This window comes from Chelon labrosus (assembly GCF_963514085.1).
Source record: "Chelon labrosus genome assembly, chromosome: 12".
NCBI lineage: Eukaryota > Metazoa > Chordata > Actinopteri > Mugiliformes > Mugilidae > Chelon > Chelon labrosus.
This window is the reverse complement of record NC_140345.1, coordinates 14,283,534-14,299,815: the sequence shown is the minus strand read 5'-3', so window position 1 is coordinate 14,299,815 and position 16,282 is coordinate 14,283,534. Positions and strand designations below refer to the sequence as shown.

At 43.9% G+C, this 16,282-nt stretch overlaps 1 protein-coding gene across 1 annotated transcript; it reads right to left on the bottom strand.

The window, feature by feature from the left end:
* Positions 1-2,317: 2,317 nt before the first annotated feature.
* spaca6 (sperm acrosome associated 6) lies at positions 2,318-5,801 on the bottom strand (the record flags this gene model as incomplete). Its single annotated transcript, XM_084557408.1, has 9 exons — positions 2,318-2,771; positions 2,930-3,113; positions 3,476-3,632; positions 4,082-4,185; positions 4,720-4,797; positions 4,909-4,932; positions 5,149-5,220; positions 5,392-5,478; positions 5,588-5,801. The coding sequence occupies 9 exons, from the start codon at positions 5,799-5,801 to the stop codon at positions 2,699-2,701; spliced, it is 993 nt and encodes a 330-aa protein (XP_084413534.1). The 3' UTR covers positions 2,318-2,698.
* Positions 5,802-16,282: the final 10,481 nt, after the last annotated feature.

The window sequence follows — 16,282 nt, the reverse complement described above, 5'->3', positions numbered from 1 at the left end:
GACTGTGCCCGAGCTGGGCGATATCTCCTTCTTGTACCTGGAACCACCGACCACTGTTGCGGTTGTGTGTTGATCTGCACTCAGGAGAACATAACAGGAGGTTCTTAGCAACTATGCAACAATCACTGTGCTGAAGTGTACTCGTCAATACCTGTGTGTTCAACTTGCTGGGAATGAAAATGTACAAGCTATAAACACTCTGTTCTGTTTTTCATCAAGTGTTCTCACTCTTCAGAATGAGAGAAACTAAATCAGCATTTACAAGAGCGAGGTGTCACAGAGCGACAGCACTGTATGGAAAAGAAATCAGAAATGCATTGAGTATTGTAGGTCATGCATGCATTTCCAGTCATGACGTATGCAACTTAAAAGCAAAAACGCATGGTGGATCATATGTCAGATACAATCTAAATATACACTGCATGAATCTGTGTTCAACTGGAATTGTTATGGCTTTAATTAACACATGGGCAATGAGCACAAGGAGTAAATGCTTTGCTTTCTGAAGCACTTTACCTTAGTTATATCTATCTAAACTTAATTCATTTTCTATTAAATTTTGCATTCTTCCCCATGTTATTATTTTGTATACAACCATGTGAAGCTGGAGCATTTATTATTCACATTGAAATACAAATACCATATTCAGCTGATACGGTATTAACAAGTGTAGTTAAATAATAACCAGTTGTTTGTGTTCATTAAGTTTCAAAACATTTCTGTAATGCATGTCTATGGCATTTCACTCATATCATGAAGGTTGTTTAAATCCATTTCTACATTCAAACTGAAATTAGACCTTGTATTTCCTCAGCCATTTAATTATTTATTAAAAATAAGGAGAGTTCATATACACACAGCGTGATCTGTTTCTGATCTCGTAACATTGCTGACACCTAGTGGCTGAACGCTGCCCCTTCACTTTGATGTGTCAAACTTTTGCCATTTGAAGCAACGTTTTGTCATCAACATGCCACCATATGGCACATCACATAGTTATTTCTTCCTGATGTCCAGCTAATTAAAACAGCCTCAAATGTGATGAAAAAAATAAGCCAAGAGATCTTTACTATCGGTTAAAATGAGTGTCGCTATCAACCAGAGACCAGTCTTCTCTAGTTCAGCTGACATGACAGACCATTAAAGCCAGTGCATGGTGTCATGGTATTTGCTCAGAACTTAAAGATTTTAGTTATTGTTTTCTATAGCGTGATATAAGTCCTCTTTTCTTTTGACTTTTCTGATGACCTGTCACTGACATTTGTCTCCTCTGTCCATTGTGAGACAGTCTTTATGGACGTGCCTGTGAGGATGATCATGTATACTGTTGTATTTGAGTGTAAGTGTCATTCACCTGAGGGAACCTTGAGTACGCCGCTGCTCCCTTTTTCATGAGATTTGGGGCATGTTTCTACCTTTACACTAGTTTTTAGTTGAATCTGTTGCTTAATGACCCTTATCACACTCTCTTGACTGGAAGACACATGCAGCTTTGAGTAGTTCATTATGACGGCAGTGTCACATTTTAGTACTTTTGCCATAGTTCCCTATTCTCAACACATTGATGATGATTCATATTGGTTTTTGTCAATGTTGTTTTTCCGTTTTGGCAACCACATTTTCTCTGGACCACATGTCTAATGTAAAGTTCAATGTGAATTGAGACTAAAGCCTGTTTTCTCCTAAGATGTTCCTAAGGATGATTTCTTATAGAGGAGATCAGTTGCAGTCTGTATGTTGCTGCCACCATGTGGCCACCAGTAGGTACTACTGTTTTGTTTTTTGTTGACCTTTATCTTCTTGGTAGTTCCATTTTCCTTTCCTTTTAGACACAACTGTTGCTTGATGCAGTCAGTTTAAGCTCATACCCCTCTTTCATTACACCTCTGCCTGTTGTCCTGACTAATACTGGTTATCTGATTCTCCCACACTTCCTGTCACCGCAGTGAAGTTCCATTTCCACACCGTCTGAATGCAAAAGTACCTTGGGTCCCTTGCACATGTTTTGGTTGTGCTGTATCTGTGTCTGATGGATCTTATCATTGTCATCTTTTCCAGATCCGGCCCAGCCTCTGGAGCAAACAATATATCTATATGTCTGAACACTTTCTTTAAGCTGTCTGGTACCAGTCATAGACAAGAACTATCACATGTTTCGTAAAGATTAATTTCAGAAACTGGTCACTTCTAGAGTTTCATTGTATGATTTGTTCACTCGTGTCCTGCTGCTAGATTATTTTGGAGGTTTTAAGACGAACGCACCTTCTTCAAGAGGCATCTTTTCTTGTAGCTGTTGATGTGGAGTTATTTTTAACCACACATTATTTACTGTGAAAAGTTCATATTTTAGAAGCTCTTCATATACGTGACATACATTATGTGAGTTCTAAATTTGCAAGTGACTGTAGCTGTTTCCCTCTGACATAATTCGAAGTATAAAGTGAAGAAGAAGAAGCAGCTGAAATATGAATTCACAGTGAGTACAGAAACTTAGTTTATATAATAGTAGCAGTGCTTTCAGTCAAACACATGAGCATAAATGTGGTTGTTACCAGTAACACAGGACAGGTGTGCACCCTGTCCTCTAGTGGTGGAAGAAATCGCACACAAGTTTTCTGCAAACTATGACGTAAGGATCTGTGGAACACCGAGGGCTGGATGAAATGCCTTTAATGCACAACATGGATCGTCTCAACTCTCAGAATCCTAGATCACCTCCTCCTTCTGTTTGCTCTGGTATTTGCTCTGGTATTGACGACCAATACAACGCTCTGAAATAGCCCAAAGAAACGCGTGAGACGTGAAATGAAATGTAACCTGGCATAAGGCGTCGTATTGTCACAGGAGAGGTGTGCATCGCATTATTTATTAATTTTTGTTTTTTTGCTCTTAATGTGTTATGTTATGGGAATGAATAGCTTTGTTTTACCCCAGGGAGAGGAGGAGCATCAGCAGTGAAGCAGTTAAACAGGCGGTGAGAAGGATTGGGAGGAGGAGGAGGGAGGAGGAGGGAGGAGATCCACCAGGCGCAGGGAGCAACCGGCCTCCTGGGAGCAGAGACAGGTCAAATATCTCCTGCAGCTCTGTGTGGCCTGACACTACCTGGGGGGTCACTGAGAGAGAGAGAGAGAGAGAGAGAGAGAGAGAGAAGCAATATGGAGAACAGAAAGAGAAAACATTTTGATTTGTATTGTAACTTATGTAATATATTGCCTCTTTGTCTACTTGGTTTCAAACCAGTCATTAACTGTAACATTTTACATGATCAAACTATATAACACTGTATATAGTCCACATTCCTTTGAGCACATACAGCCTCTGCGTTCAGCATATTTATTTCTGGTCATAAAATATTACATCTGTATCTTTTAAGATTGTTCTCCTCTCAAGTGAAGGAGCTACTTTTTCTATCTCCCACTGATAAACTACATTTTTTTACCAAATATGTCTTTCATGAAATGGTGGAACTTGTTACCTGCGATATAGAAATACACTCTGACAATGGAGCGCTGGCCCGAGTATATCTCACACTGGTAGGTGCCCTGATGCTGCGGGCTGGTTGAAGGGATGGAATAGAGCCTGTCCACCCCCGCTGTCACCTCTTTAAACTGATCCGTTTGCTGGGTTTTCACCTGAAGGAATAAATAGGCTACTTACAGATTTTGGGCGCCAGCATGCAGGAAGGGTTTATGCTAACTGGCACGGATGCAAAGACATATGTAATAGGACTGCATAAAAGTAGTGTTTAAAGATAGTTCAGCATTTTGGGAAACAGGAAGTACGAACGTCACAGTGTTAATAAGGCAAAGTCACTACACTCTATCAATCATAGGCAGACTTTTTATTCATTTATTGGTTTAGTTTTTTTTAGACCAGATCCAAGCTAGCTGTTTCCACCTGCTTCCACTCTTTATGCTAAGCTAGGCTAACAGTTTGCTGGCTCCAGCTTCGTACGGTATTAAACCGACAGGCGAGGGATCCTCTTACATCTAGCCAATACATGCGTCTCACAAAGATGTTCAAGTGTTAGTCTAAAGGTATGGCAGTGAACCTGAGTGGTTTCACCATATGCAGAGCGTACCTCCTCTGCAAACCTCCAGATCACTTCGATGTCATCTGGCAAGCCAAAAGGCACATCGCACCACATTCTGCTCCTGCTGTTCTCCATTACGTTAATTTCCTCCACTGAAATAAACATATAGCCACCCACGTGTACACCGACAGACACACACACACAAACACACAAACAAACAGATAACATTCACAGGAGGGCAGCTCCTGCAGTCTGAGCCCTCCTTAATGATAATACTTAAGCCCGGTCTCTGAGGAGTGGAGTAAAAGTGATGGTATGCTAAACGGCGGCTGTGCTGTACAGGGTCGATACGAATACGGTCGTGTGTGGGAGTCAACTGTCACCTTGCATAAAGAAGCCAAGGACTTAAAGAGTACCTTGGGGGCTCAATGCAAAAGATATAACGTGTGGAAATAAAACCTTTCCTCCGTCTCTTTTTCAAATCCTGACTTTTCAGCTAAGAGCATTTCAAGGATCAAAAGCAGCGCATTTCAAGGATCTACTGCGGGTGATTATGAAGGGGGAAAATATGTCAAGTCTGGATTAGTACATCATTTTTATTTTTTTTTTTGTCCTCTCATATTTGAAAACTGTGATGTAACAGAATCAGTAATCCAGCGTGTCATATTATATTCATCAATACTCACCTGGACAGTCGAGAGGGAATTCGCAGGAGTCATACTGGCAAGTTATGCAGTTGTATTCTGCGCCTGCACTCTGAAAACCTGATAAGTGCATGAATATATATAATATAATATACTGATTCGCAGATTACAGCAGAATTGCTTTCTAATGACAGAAAATGTTGAAACGACAAACCAGAATAAAGCACTGACCGCATGGAGGGAAGCATCCAGAAACTGTGAAAAGAATTATTAGAGTTAGTGGCAGCATCCAGAAGTAAAAGTCAGTTCAACCTGACTGCTTCCTTTATTCTCCACAGTATTTGAAAGTCTGTAATAACGTAACTAGCTTATTACAGAGATAGCACGGAGATCAGAGGGAGCTGTAATGACCTAATATAGGCCCTAGTGTACATGAAAAGATGAAGGAAAAAGAAAGAGACCATGTCTCACCTCTAGGCAGTTTGGAGGCAGCTGCAATGAAATTGTCTGCTGCTGTCTGCAACCTTTGCTCATAGACGTAGTCTGATGGATGGGGAGGAGGAGGAGGAGGACAGAAATATTTGTCTCAAAACATCCTGGAAAATTGCATGCTTGAGGGCATCATTTTGGAGACCTCTCATTCCTTTGTTTCTGACCTGACTTAACAATTCTTACGCTCTACAGACTCATTTACTCGAGCAGGTGTTTAGCTACCGTTATTCAGCATATTGTCAAATTCCTCCACCATCGGCAGGATCTCTGCATCCAGAATTTCCTTCAGCTGGTTGTCATAGCCTTTACCTGGCAGGGAGACGCATAGAACCGAAGTATAAGACAACTTTCTTACCGCAAACGCATTTACATGCTCTGTTTAGGGCTCGTTTGCTCATTTTACTGTTCCATTTTTTACCTACTCTCCCGGCCGCTATCACCCTCTCATCGCTGTTGAATATCCGATCCAGCATACTGAAGCAGGCGTCAACATTTCTAACGCTGTGTTCAGTCAAAACGTGACCCCAGCAGAGACGCAGGCTGTCTTCCACATCAACGAAGCACTGGTAGCAGCTCAGAGAGGGGCTGAACAGCAAGCTCACGCACAAAAGCCACAAAACCGCCGTGCACATTTTGTCAGCACAAGCTTTAAACTCAGAAATAACATGTTTCTGTGTAAACTGTTTTTGTTCAAATCCTCGTCTCATGGTGACTACAAATGTGGAAATTCCAGGGTTTTTCTTTATATACTGGAAACTGAGGTTTAAAAATAAAACATGAATTTCATGTGCGTATCCCACGCGAGACTGGGGATTTTGAAAGTATCCTGCTCGTGTTTTCTCATGCTGCAAGGGTTTGAGGGGAGGGAATCACACACTCCTTTCAACACTTCCCTCCTTTCTATTGTCTCCAGTCCCCATTTCCTGCTGCCTCAATGCACCAGTTTTACTGCAGAGCACAGAGATGGAGCGAGCCAAGTAGGGAGGTGGCGGCGGCGGCGGCGGCGAGGGGGGGGAGAAGGGCAGATGAAGAGGGAGTTAAATGCTTATGTACATGTAGGGATAAAGTGGGAAGGGAGCCAGCAAGAAAACCTGAGAGAAAACTAGAATATACAATAAATGAAAGTGGTGGTGGTAGTGTACGGGTGGCAGCACAGAGAATGAAAGACAAATATTAAAAACAAAAGGGGCGAGAAAAGCCACGCAATGAGGAAGAGAAAGCGCAAATTTTGGCTCGTGAAGTTTAGGAATTTTGAAAAGTGGTGCACAAAGAACGGAAAGAAGCGAGGAGACACAAAGAGAAAAGGGGAACGAGAGGACACACAAGTGACAGACAGAGGTGGAGGAAAAAAAGGGAAGAGGGAGCGGGACTACAAATCAAGTCGACTGCCTCATCACATCCTGTATCCCCCACTCGTCTCGCATCCTCCTCATCCCTACAGCCCCCTCCCTCCTTCTCCCCGGTCCCTCACTCCTGGTGCATCTCCATGGCAACCAGACAGGGTGCCTAATACATGAACTTAATATATTTCCAGTGGCAGGGTGAGCTGGGTACTAATGCATTCATCTGTCTCCACACAGACAGGCCAATCAATATTAGGCAAGAGTGTGCTCCAGGACTGCCAAAGTGAGAGAGCTAGTCAGATGGCTGGAGATGGAAAATCCCAAATAAGCAAGTACTGGGAGCATTTAATTGTGTCTGGTCGCATCACGTCAAGGACACGTCGGTAATTTCTTTAATGCGCATCCAGGGCATTTACAAACTCATTCAAGGCTTTGTTAAATGTGTGGTACTGATAAAAATGACTCTTTTTATTTATGTGGAAGATGAGCTATTTTTAAATCAGGACAAGAACATGAGAAATTGTTAATCCTGGAGGCTGTCTAGACAAAATAAAGGGAAAACTGGGACATCGCAGATTTAACTGGCAAACAGACGGAAATGTGCTCTTTAAAATAAATTCACACACACTTTTTTCTCATATTTTATTAACATACAAACGTTAAAAAAGTAACCACTGCCGATTCAAGCACAAAAACTTTTTGTTCGGAGGCGACACATGTGGCGGGGTCACAACCCTCGGCTGTCTTCCTATTGGCCCCCATCGGGGTTTATAACACAAAGCCAGCCAATAGGGTTGGCTCCCTGAAAGTGCAGCAGGAGAGGCGTTTGTCTTCTTCTCATCCCGCCTGAAAAGTCTTGATCGTGACATGACAGGTAAATAATACGCGAGGCGCCAAGATACACGTCAGAGCCAGAATAACCGTGACACGGTGACGTCTGAAGATCTTCTTGCATTTGAAGCGATCGGGAGGCACGGTGAGAAAGTAAACGTCAAACAGGTGACTTTCTGTGGAGGAAGATGTTTGTCCTGTAAAATACTTTCACTAAACGCTCCCCTCTTTTTGAGGACGTTGAAACTGAATGCAGCCCTGTTCCCGAGGACCTCACCTGTGACCTGCTTTGACCTCACAGGTTAAGGGTCTCAGGGACAGAGGGGCATACTGTGAAATTAAAATAGAGCCGTTCAGAACGTTCAGAAAAACAAAAAATAAATAAATAAAAAACAACAACAACAAATGCCCAGACGAAACGTGTTAACAGAAAGAACCGCAGAGTCGCTGCACCGAGACAAAGACATGACCTCATCTGACATTTGGATTCTGCGGCACCGACCGGTCTACTGGCTTGTTTCTGCAGATCGGGAGCAAAGCTGAACAGTGCAATGAAAGCGTAATCGCCACATATTCATGCCATGTTCATCCACATTTCTTCCCTTGCTAACCTTTTGTTTTCCTGTGCAACAAATCAAATATAAAAGAAGTTTTTCACAGCACGTACAAATAATATCAATGCAGCAATTCTCTGATCAACTGGGAGAAACGATTCATTCGAAAGCGCTGGTAAAGATTTTGGGCCTTTTGCACATAATTTATTGAGCTAGCACTAGCCCTGACTGACATATGTACACATATATAACAGAATATCTGTCTAAGGCATATAATATGTGTCACAGAAAGAGGCTTTTGTTTTCAGTTCTTTCATGGCTGCAGGGTTTTGTCTGTAATTCTGTAATTCCGTAAAACAAACGGCTGGGGAGAGAGCTCAAATTAAATTGCAGCTTAGATTATTCTTTAAGGGTATAAAGTCTGCATGCTTTCTGTTAGAGATATTAAATTTCATGGATAGTTTGACAGCATTTTCATGCAGCACTTACGCATCTTACTGTATTTTATCTGAAAAAAAAACAACAACATTAAGAACAAGATATGATCTGTCTGTGGACTTACCGGTTAAAAGGAAACTAGCTTTCGAAGAATATGAGGAAGCAGAAGAGCCGGATAACTACGACATCTATCCACCTGTAACATAAAGGCATTTTACACTCAGTCAAATTGTGACAACATCATTGTAAATGATTTATTTTTTTGCGAGAAAATAAAGAAAACTGACTGCGCAGAAACATTAGAAGGCAATGCCACCCACTGGCAGACAGACAGAATGACACACACTCACAGAGGAAGACTGCACAAGTTCACGTACAACGTTCTAAAGGCAAATCTGCACTTTATTAGCGGCTCATCTGTCGAGGAAACATGTGCTTCTCACACTTTAACACCTCGGCGTGAATGTGAATGAAGGTGTAATGAGTCAGCGCCGCATGCTGCATCAAATTGAGCTGCATTAACGCACGGTGTGTGTTACCCACAGGTTGGCTTCATAAGCCACAGGCCTCCAGATTTTGGAATCCAGAGGTGCGATTTCGAGGTCGTCTTTGTCAAGGCTGCGCGCGGCCGACGTGGAGCAGACCAGAGGGAATGGCGTGACATTTGTCATAACTGAAAATGAATAATGGATTCGTCTGCGGTATAGACAGCCTTTAAAGGTTCGTTTAAAATACTGCCATTTATGTCGGAGTCAGTGAAACAAATGAGCCAAGCCAAAGCACACATACACAGCAGAAATAGGAATTTCCTCCGCTGATTTAGTTTCAACGCAGCGTGTGAACATGCAGACTGTCATAACATTTTTGAATCTGCTATTTCTGAAAATGTTAATGGGATTTGTTAGACGGAAATTAAAACAAGGTGTCGTTCAAACACGCAACGCAGACCTGACCTCGGCAACGTGCAGCCTGGGTATTACAATCTATTTGAAAGGTATTTCAGCGTGCGCAAACACAGACATAAATACTATACTGTACTGACATAAACACATGACATGCGGGCACATGCACCTTAGCGTTACTTCCTTTATGACGGTCACAGAAAAGGATGCGATGAATCAGCGGTGGAAAAAGTTTTCAGATTAAAACGTCACCCCTGCATTAATAAACACACAGCACTCAATCTACATTCGTGGGTGAAAATGTAAAGCAAAAGGAATCACCTCACACTCAGCCTCTTCTTTTCTTCCCCAGTCAGAGTGATTCTGTGTCTCCTCTCAGCTCTCTCTCCTTCTGACGGTCTCCGCCGGGGCCAGACAGGGAGCCCAGCGGCAGGTAGGTTACAGACAATAGTATTGATTCCATTATTCTGCTCTCTACCTACCTACCTACCTGCCCGCCTGCCTGCCTGACTAGCACCAGCATCTCTACAGCGCTTCACCTTTTGTCTCCGCAGGGCTGCTGTCACAAACGCACGGAGCTGCGAACAAGAGAATAATAAAGAAGAGAGAAAAGAGCTGGCTTACTTGTGCAGTTCACATGCTGGTGTACACACCGAACCGCCTGGTGCTCATGCTGTCCAACACTTGAAGACGACGCACACACACACACACACACACACATTTACCCTCCATGCTGCATTAGTGGTCTCCAGTCGTCTCTATTTGCCTCCATTGTACCTCCTCTTTCTCCCTCTTTTACAGTCTCTAGTCATCATCCTTCCATCTCCCTCTTTTTCCTCACACAGTTTTCCAAGCCTCACGTCTCTACTAGCTCAGTAACCCCCACCCCACCCCCCAAAACACAACACACACACATACACACTCCGGTATGGGAGCTACGTGTATGTGTGTGAACGTGTGATGGAAAGAGAGAGTGAATAAGAGTGCAGCGAGTTCATGTGTGTGTGTGTGTGTGTGTTTGTATGTGTGTGACTACGAAAGAGAGGAACTGTGTGTGTGTGTATGGGGGGGGGGGGGGCAGGGGGAGGGGGGAGGGGGGAGCAGAGAGGCTAGCACAAAGTGGGGATGGAGGGGGAGGGTCAGAATCTCTAATAGGATGAGAATAGAGAAAATATATGAAGCCCAGGAGTCTCATGAACCTGAGAGCCTGACATTACTGCCTCCTCCTGTGTGTACAGCAATCATACCATCATCAAATTGATTACAGGATTTATGGTGTTGCTCCAACACCGCTGTAAATTGCAGCTGGAGTGACATCAAACACACTAAATAAACCCATCGCGGGAAAGCTCTGCCAATTATAAAACGTGTCTCGATTATACAGCTTGACATCAGAGGTGAACAATATGCAGTTAGCCGTTCGGTGCAGCCGAATTAATCCGGGCGAAGCTGCAATGGAAGCTGCTTTAATGAAACAATGAGGAAACAATGGAAAACCAGCGTGAACGCCCGTCCTTTGTGTTGCATGCACAAACAAAGAAATTGCAGCAGTTTTGCATATTTAATGTGTCATGTTTTTTAACGCATTTAATATTTCCGCCCGCCGCTCGATCAGTTCACATGTCTGAAGGCAGTTTGATTGTAATATCTGCGCTGCTCTCGCAGAGGACAGCGCTGCAGTCGTGTTTGTGGGATAACAGAATCATACAGCCCCGGGGGAAATTCAGAAATGAAAGTAAATCTAATTTGGACCCACTGATTGGCTGTCTGTTCAGCGAGATGGAGCATAAACACTACACTTGATGTGTAAGCATCATTAATGGCTCTAAAGTGTTCGGACCATGTTGTACAACAGAGCGTATCACCGATGTCTCACACATTTAGAGCAAATGAGAGTAAATGGACAAAGAAAATACGGTGCTTTTGGGCAGCGAGCAGTAGCTGAGGCTTGCGATAATACCTCAGCGATGGAAAGTGAGTTACCACTATTGCAAAAAAGACGATGAAAAACAAAAGACAGTTGTAGCGTTTTGGGGAACTTTCAAAAGCGTTCTCTCTGAAAAACAAGAAGTGACCAACAACATGTGATGGAAATTGATTAAGACAAACCTGTCTTCATGTTCCTTGTAAGACATGTAAGACAAGGATCTAACCTTTTAGAAATGTACGCTTTTAATCAATAATACCCAATAATACCTCTTGAATAATCATGATGCACCCATATCGCCTATGTACTGGTCTGTGTCGCTTTAACTGCAGGCTTCCTCGACACATATACTGAATTTATTTCCTGCTTTGATCCTATTCTGTCTTATTCACGGCTCTGATGCACTACAGGATTCTTAACATCCTCCTCCGTGGCTGCAATCATACTGTAATGCCCTGACACCTGAATTTGCATAGAAACAACATGCCGAATGTGTTTACACTATCTCCTGTGATACCGTGGGTATTGAATGTTCTGCACCGTTCCTTCGCACCGAATGCGACTTCGTGTTCAACACGTGCTCGTGCAGAGCATCTAGTCTATCTGATCTGCTGTTAATGTCACGGAGGCAATCTCCTGCACATTATCAACACATAGTTTCTGATTGTGACCAGACAACAGAGTGCAGGAGTCACCGGCTGCTCCCCTCTGTCTGTCCTCTCGCCGGCACACTGCATTAGGCTACCCGGGCGCCATTTTGGCTTCGGAAACCAAGAAAAAGCAGCTTTCTTCCTCGGACATGAGCTGCGTCCGAACCTGAGTGACAAATGCAGAATGTCACAGACAGGTGTGTGTGTGTAGGGGGGTTGTGGTGGCGGGGTGGTTGTGTATGTGTGTGTGCCTGCGGCTGTACTCTGCAGTGCCACTGAGAGACAAAGCACTGGGAGTGCTCCACAGGGATGACATCATCAGTCTGGGATGGTGTCTGCCTTGTCTGTCTCAGGCTCGGGATGCTCTAGTTTGCTGTTATACCCCCAAGAGATTGCACACACCATTGTTTATGGCAGCGCTCCCACCTGTTTTTACAAAGTACCAGTGTGTGTGTGTGTGCACGCACAGAGGCGAAAGCAAGAACCGTGCTTTAAGCAGAGTAACGAAAGAATTCTTAAGTGCGAGTTAAGAAGCATGAGCAGGTGCTTCAAGGCACCTGCTTTATACCGAGAAATGTGGTGCAATTTTACCCGTGGTTCCCCATTTTTGAAGCGGCATATGTGCGTGTGTTTGCATGAGAATACATTCGTATAACAATCTGCTCACACATATGCACTGTGTGCAGCATCTGCTAGGCTGGAAAAGGAGCCAAGAAAATCTGATCACTGGCACAAACAATCTTTGCTACATTAATGTCTGACACAGAAATAGAGGAATATATGCAGGGCTGATAGCGCTTTCTCCCCTGCACAGTACCCTTGCCTCACACACCTTGCAAATCGCTTGGCGTTGTGTGGTGGATGATAAAGAACACTACGACTGACAGTGCCGAATCAGCACAATTCTGATATATGCTCTTTTTTTTTTTTTTTTTTTTTTTTCTCCTTCCAGGAGGGGAGGAGAGCCGGCTATAACGCACTGCAGATGGCTGCTGTCTCAGCCGCCGGTCTGACATATTGTGGGGAAGCGAGGAAGAAGGGGAGGGGGCCGGAAGGTTGTGGGGTAATGAAACGGGGGGAAAATTACAGCGTGTGTTGAAGTGATAACATAAAAGTAGCATGTATTGTATGCAAAGGTATAATGTCAGGCAGCCAAGGCTCCTCTACCTGTTGTAGTGTACTGTATCCAGGGGTGGATATCATGAAGAATGCATATCGTGTCGTATATGTACTGCATATATGATTTCCATACCGAGTATGGATGTGTATAATGAAGGTAACCCATATACATATGTATGATATATCGTGCGTTTTATTGTGTTTCACTGGGGATGTTTGCACATTACAATGGTGGCAGTCAGGCAGGGAGTTATTTTATGTTGAAGGCAAGTCATACATTTCTGAAAGAGCCTCTCATTTCATTCTTCCCTTTAAAAAAAAGAATAATAGCTACCTGTCTGATTAAATCCAGGCCTTTATTTTATTTCCACTAATTACCTTAAATGCTCTTTCTTGAAGTATTATAGTGTGTAGTGCTGCCTTTTCCCAATAAGAATTGTGTCAAACAAGAAAATAATAGAATGAAATAATATGTTCATCCACCCTCTAGTGAACTAAAAATGTTTGTGGGTCTCACAGACAGTTTTTTTGCGCCCTCCCTCAAAGATTTCTCTGTTGCAGTATGCGCCACTGATTGCTTTATGACCGGCCGCCACATACGCTTGCCCGCGAAACCGCACACGAGCGTATGAGAAGGCGACTTCGTGAGGACTTTGCCCAGAGGAGAGAGGTATCATGATTAGACCTTGAGAGGATGAAAGGGGTTGCAGTTGAAAAGGACGAGTCGTATCATTAAACACCAGGAGATCCTTTGGCGGAGTAACAAAGCACACTTACCTCTCTGCTGGTGGTAAGCTAGACGTGGCAAGAAGTGACTCCGCAGGGAAAGCTAGAAGGTTGTACAGTTATCTCCTTGCTGTTTATTATGCGAAACCATACAACCAACTACCTCACGCTGCAGAGCACCGACTGTAGAGCTGCTCTCCAGACAAGATCTTCAACAGCAGGACGTCTGTGCCTGAGTACATCCGCTATGCACCTGTCTGCCTCCCGTCTTCCAGTGAGCCAATTACCTCATGCCACCGTTTACTCTTTAAGCGGTCATGTGAAAGTTAATGCCCTAGCAAGTTGGAGACTGAGCCATGCAAACTCACGTGGGATGTTCCCCACTGATTTTATTTTGGGCCTTTTCGTTGGCGCTATGAAATGACATAACGTTTTTGGTAAGAGATGCACGTGACCACCCAACAACAGTAAATGGGAAACCAGTTTGCAATAAGGATTAAATCAGGAGAATTGTTCAAGGTTACATCCCGGTATATGCTCCTACGGAGTGGTGCAGTGACACCACAGCAAGGAAAATGTGCTCTGCCTGTAGCGGTCAAGGGCTTTAGGAGAGGAAGCCAGCCTGGAATTAAGTTCTGCAGAGGAGGTGTGTACACAAGCCCGAATAATGTATGCAGAGAGATGCCAGACGAAGACAAAGATTAGATAGTGAGAGTTATCAGACAGGAAAGTGAAGCCTGGGTGAGGCAGATGAGATAAATGTTTGACAGCAGTGGTTGCTGCAGATTTGACAATGGCAGTGACAATGGAAATCCCTCATCTAACAGGTGTGAATACTACAAAGGCTTCTTTTCCTACTGTACGGTCATTGACTCAGTCCATTTCTTTGGAATTGTTGCCCTCTACTGGTGACTGCTCAAGCTGCAGCTCACTTCCCAGAGTCCTGTTCTTTCACTGGCGGCAGACTCCACAACAGAGCAGCACTGACAAAATTCACTTTCACCGTCTCAGGGACTGCCACATACAGGACGTCACAATCACGCAGTCTGCTGAAAATCAATGCCTGGAATGAAAAATGTTCCTTCCCTCTTTTAAAACCACTAACCATTATTCAACCATATTGTGGCTCGCACTTTCATGCATTCACACGCTGCAGCATTTCATCCGAATCATCTGTCCGATTCTGCCTTAATAGCTGACAGCTTTTCGCGGGAGTTAAATGCCATCTGTCATAACACTGTCATCGGCATCAAGTCTGCTGTCAGCTGTGATATCTAAATCTGGACGAGTTCTGCCTCACAGTCGAAATGGAATTTCCCTCACGTCACGCACTGAGTGAAACGTTCAATAAGAGGCTTCAAGACTAAAACTTTTTAGATTTGTGGATCCTCTCTGTGGAAATGGTGCGCTACGTTTGCTGGCACGAGGCTGCATTCCAACAGCTACAAGCCAGGAGTGTTACGTTACGAGCCCGGATTCAGACATAACTGGGGCAAGATGATGTGCTGTGTAAATGCCATTTAAAGAATTTCAGCTGGCCCTTATCAGAACAGAAATGTAAAACAACAAATGCCGTCGATATAAAGATGACTTCAGAAGGGTAGACGTTGGAGAAATGCGAGGATAAAAGTCTGCAATGCTGACAAAGGAGAGCAGTATGTGGGAGCTCTGCATTCTCTGCATGAAATCGTTACTTGGCATGTGGGATTTGAGGAATCTATCTTCTGACAAAAGCAGCATTACGGACATAAAGAGAGGGAGAAACTACACAACCCATCCTAAAACCTTTAAGCCAATTGGGCAACATGCTGCCGTGACTGTCGAAATGTTGCCAGGTGAATTTCTGCCCTGTCTTCTCCTCCTTTTTTTTTTTTTCATTATTTGCTCCGCGTTCATCATCCTTATCCAGTCCCTTTCCCCTCTTTCAACCTCCTGTCCCAAAGTGCACATGCCCTCCCCTCCTCTCCTCTCCTCACTCACTCAACGTTTTCTCTGCCTCAGCCCCTCATGGGTCCCCATTTCCCGCGTCTTAGCCTTTTAACCACCCTCCATCTTCATACCCTCCCTTCCTCCCTCTACATCCACAACACATGCTGGCCGGCATCTTTTTTTTTTTTTTTAATGTGCCCACAGCCTCCTCCAGCTTACCCCGCGTGCGTTCACAGTCGAATCACGCAGAAATGCAGTGTAATTGTGCCAGTGTCAGCCATCCTTCACTCCCTCACTCCACCCTTGAGCGGGCCCGTCGGGCATCTGCGCCGTGAAAAGAAAACTGCTCCGCTATGAAAGATGTCTGGAGCGACTCCTAAATGGGCCAGTGTCACTCCAAGTTCAAAATTCCTCACATACTCGATCATCATCCGCATACAGTACGGTAACTCACGACAAGGGCAATTTCACTTTCGCTGATTTTGAGCTGTACGTGATGCAACGAACGTGATGCAACTCCAGGAGAACGGAACATAATCCGGTTTGGATTTAGAGTAACACTTGATTTTCATGTACCAAATTCACAGTTCCCAGTATCAAATATCAATATGTAGCCTCTGCTGATATGTATTTTAATGGTGCATCCCTGACTGAGGGTAAATAATGTGGCCACGTTTGAGATCAACTCTCCGAT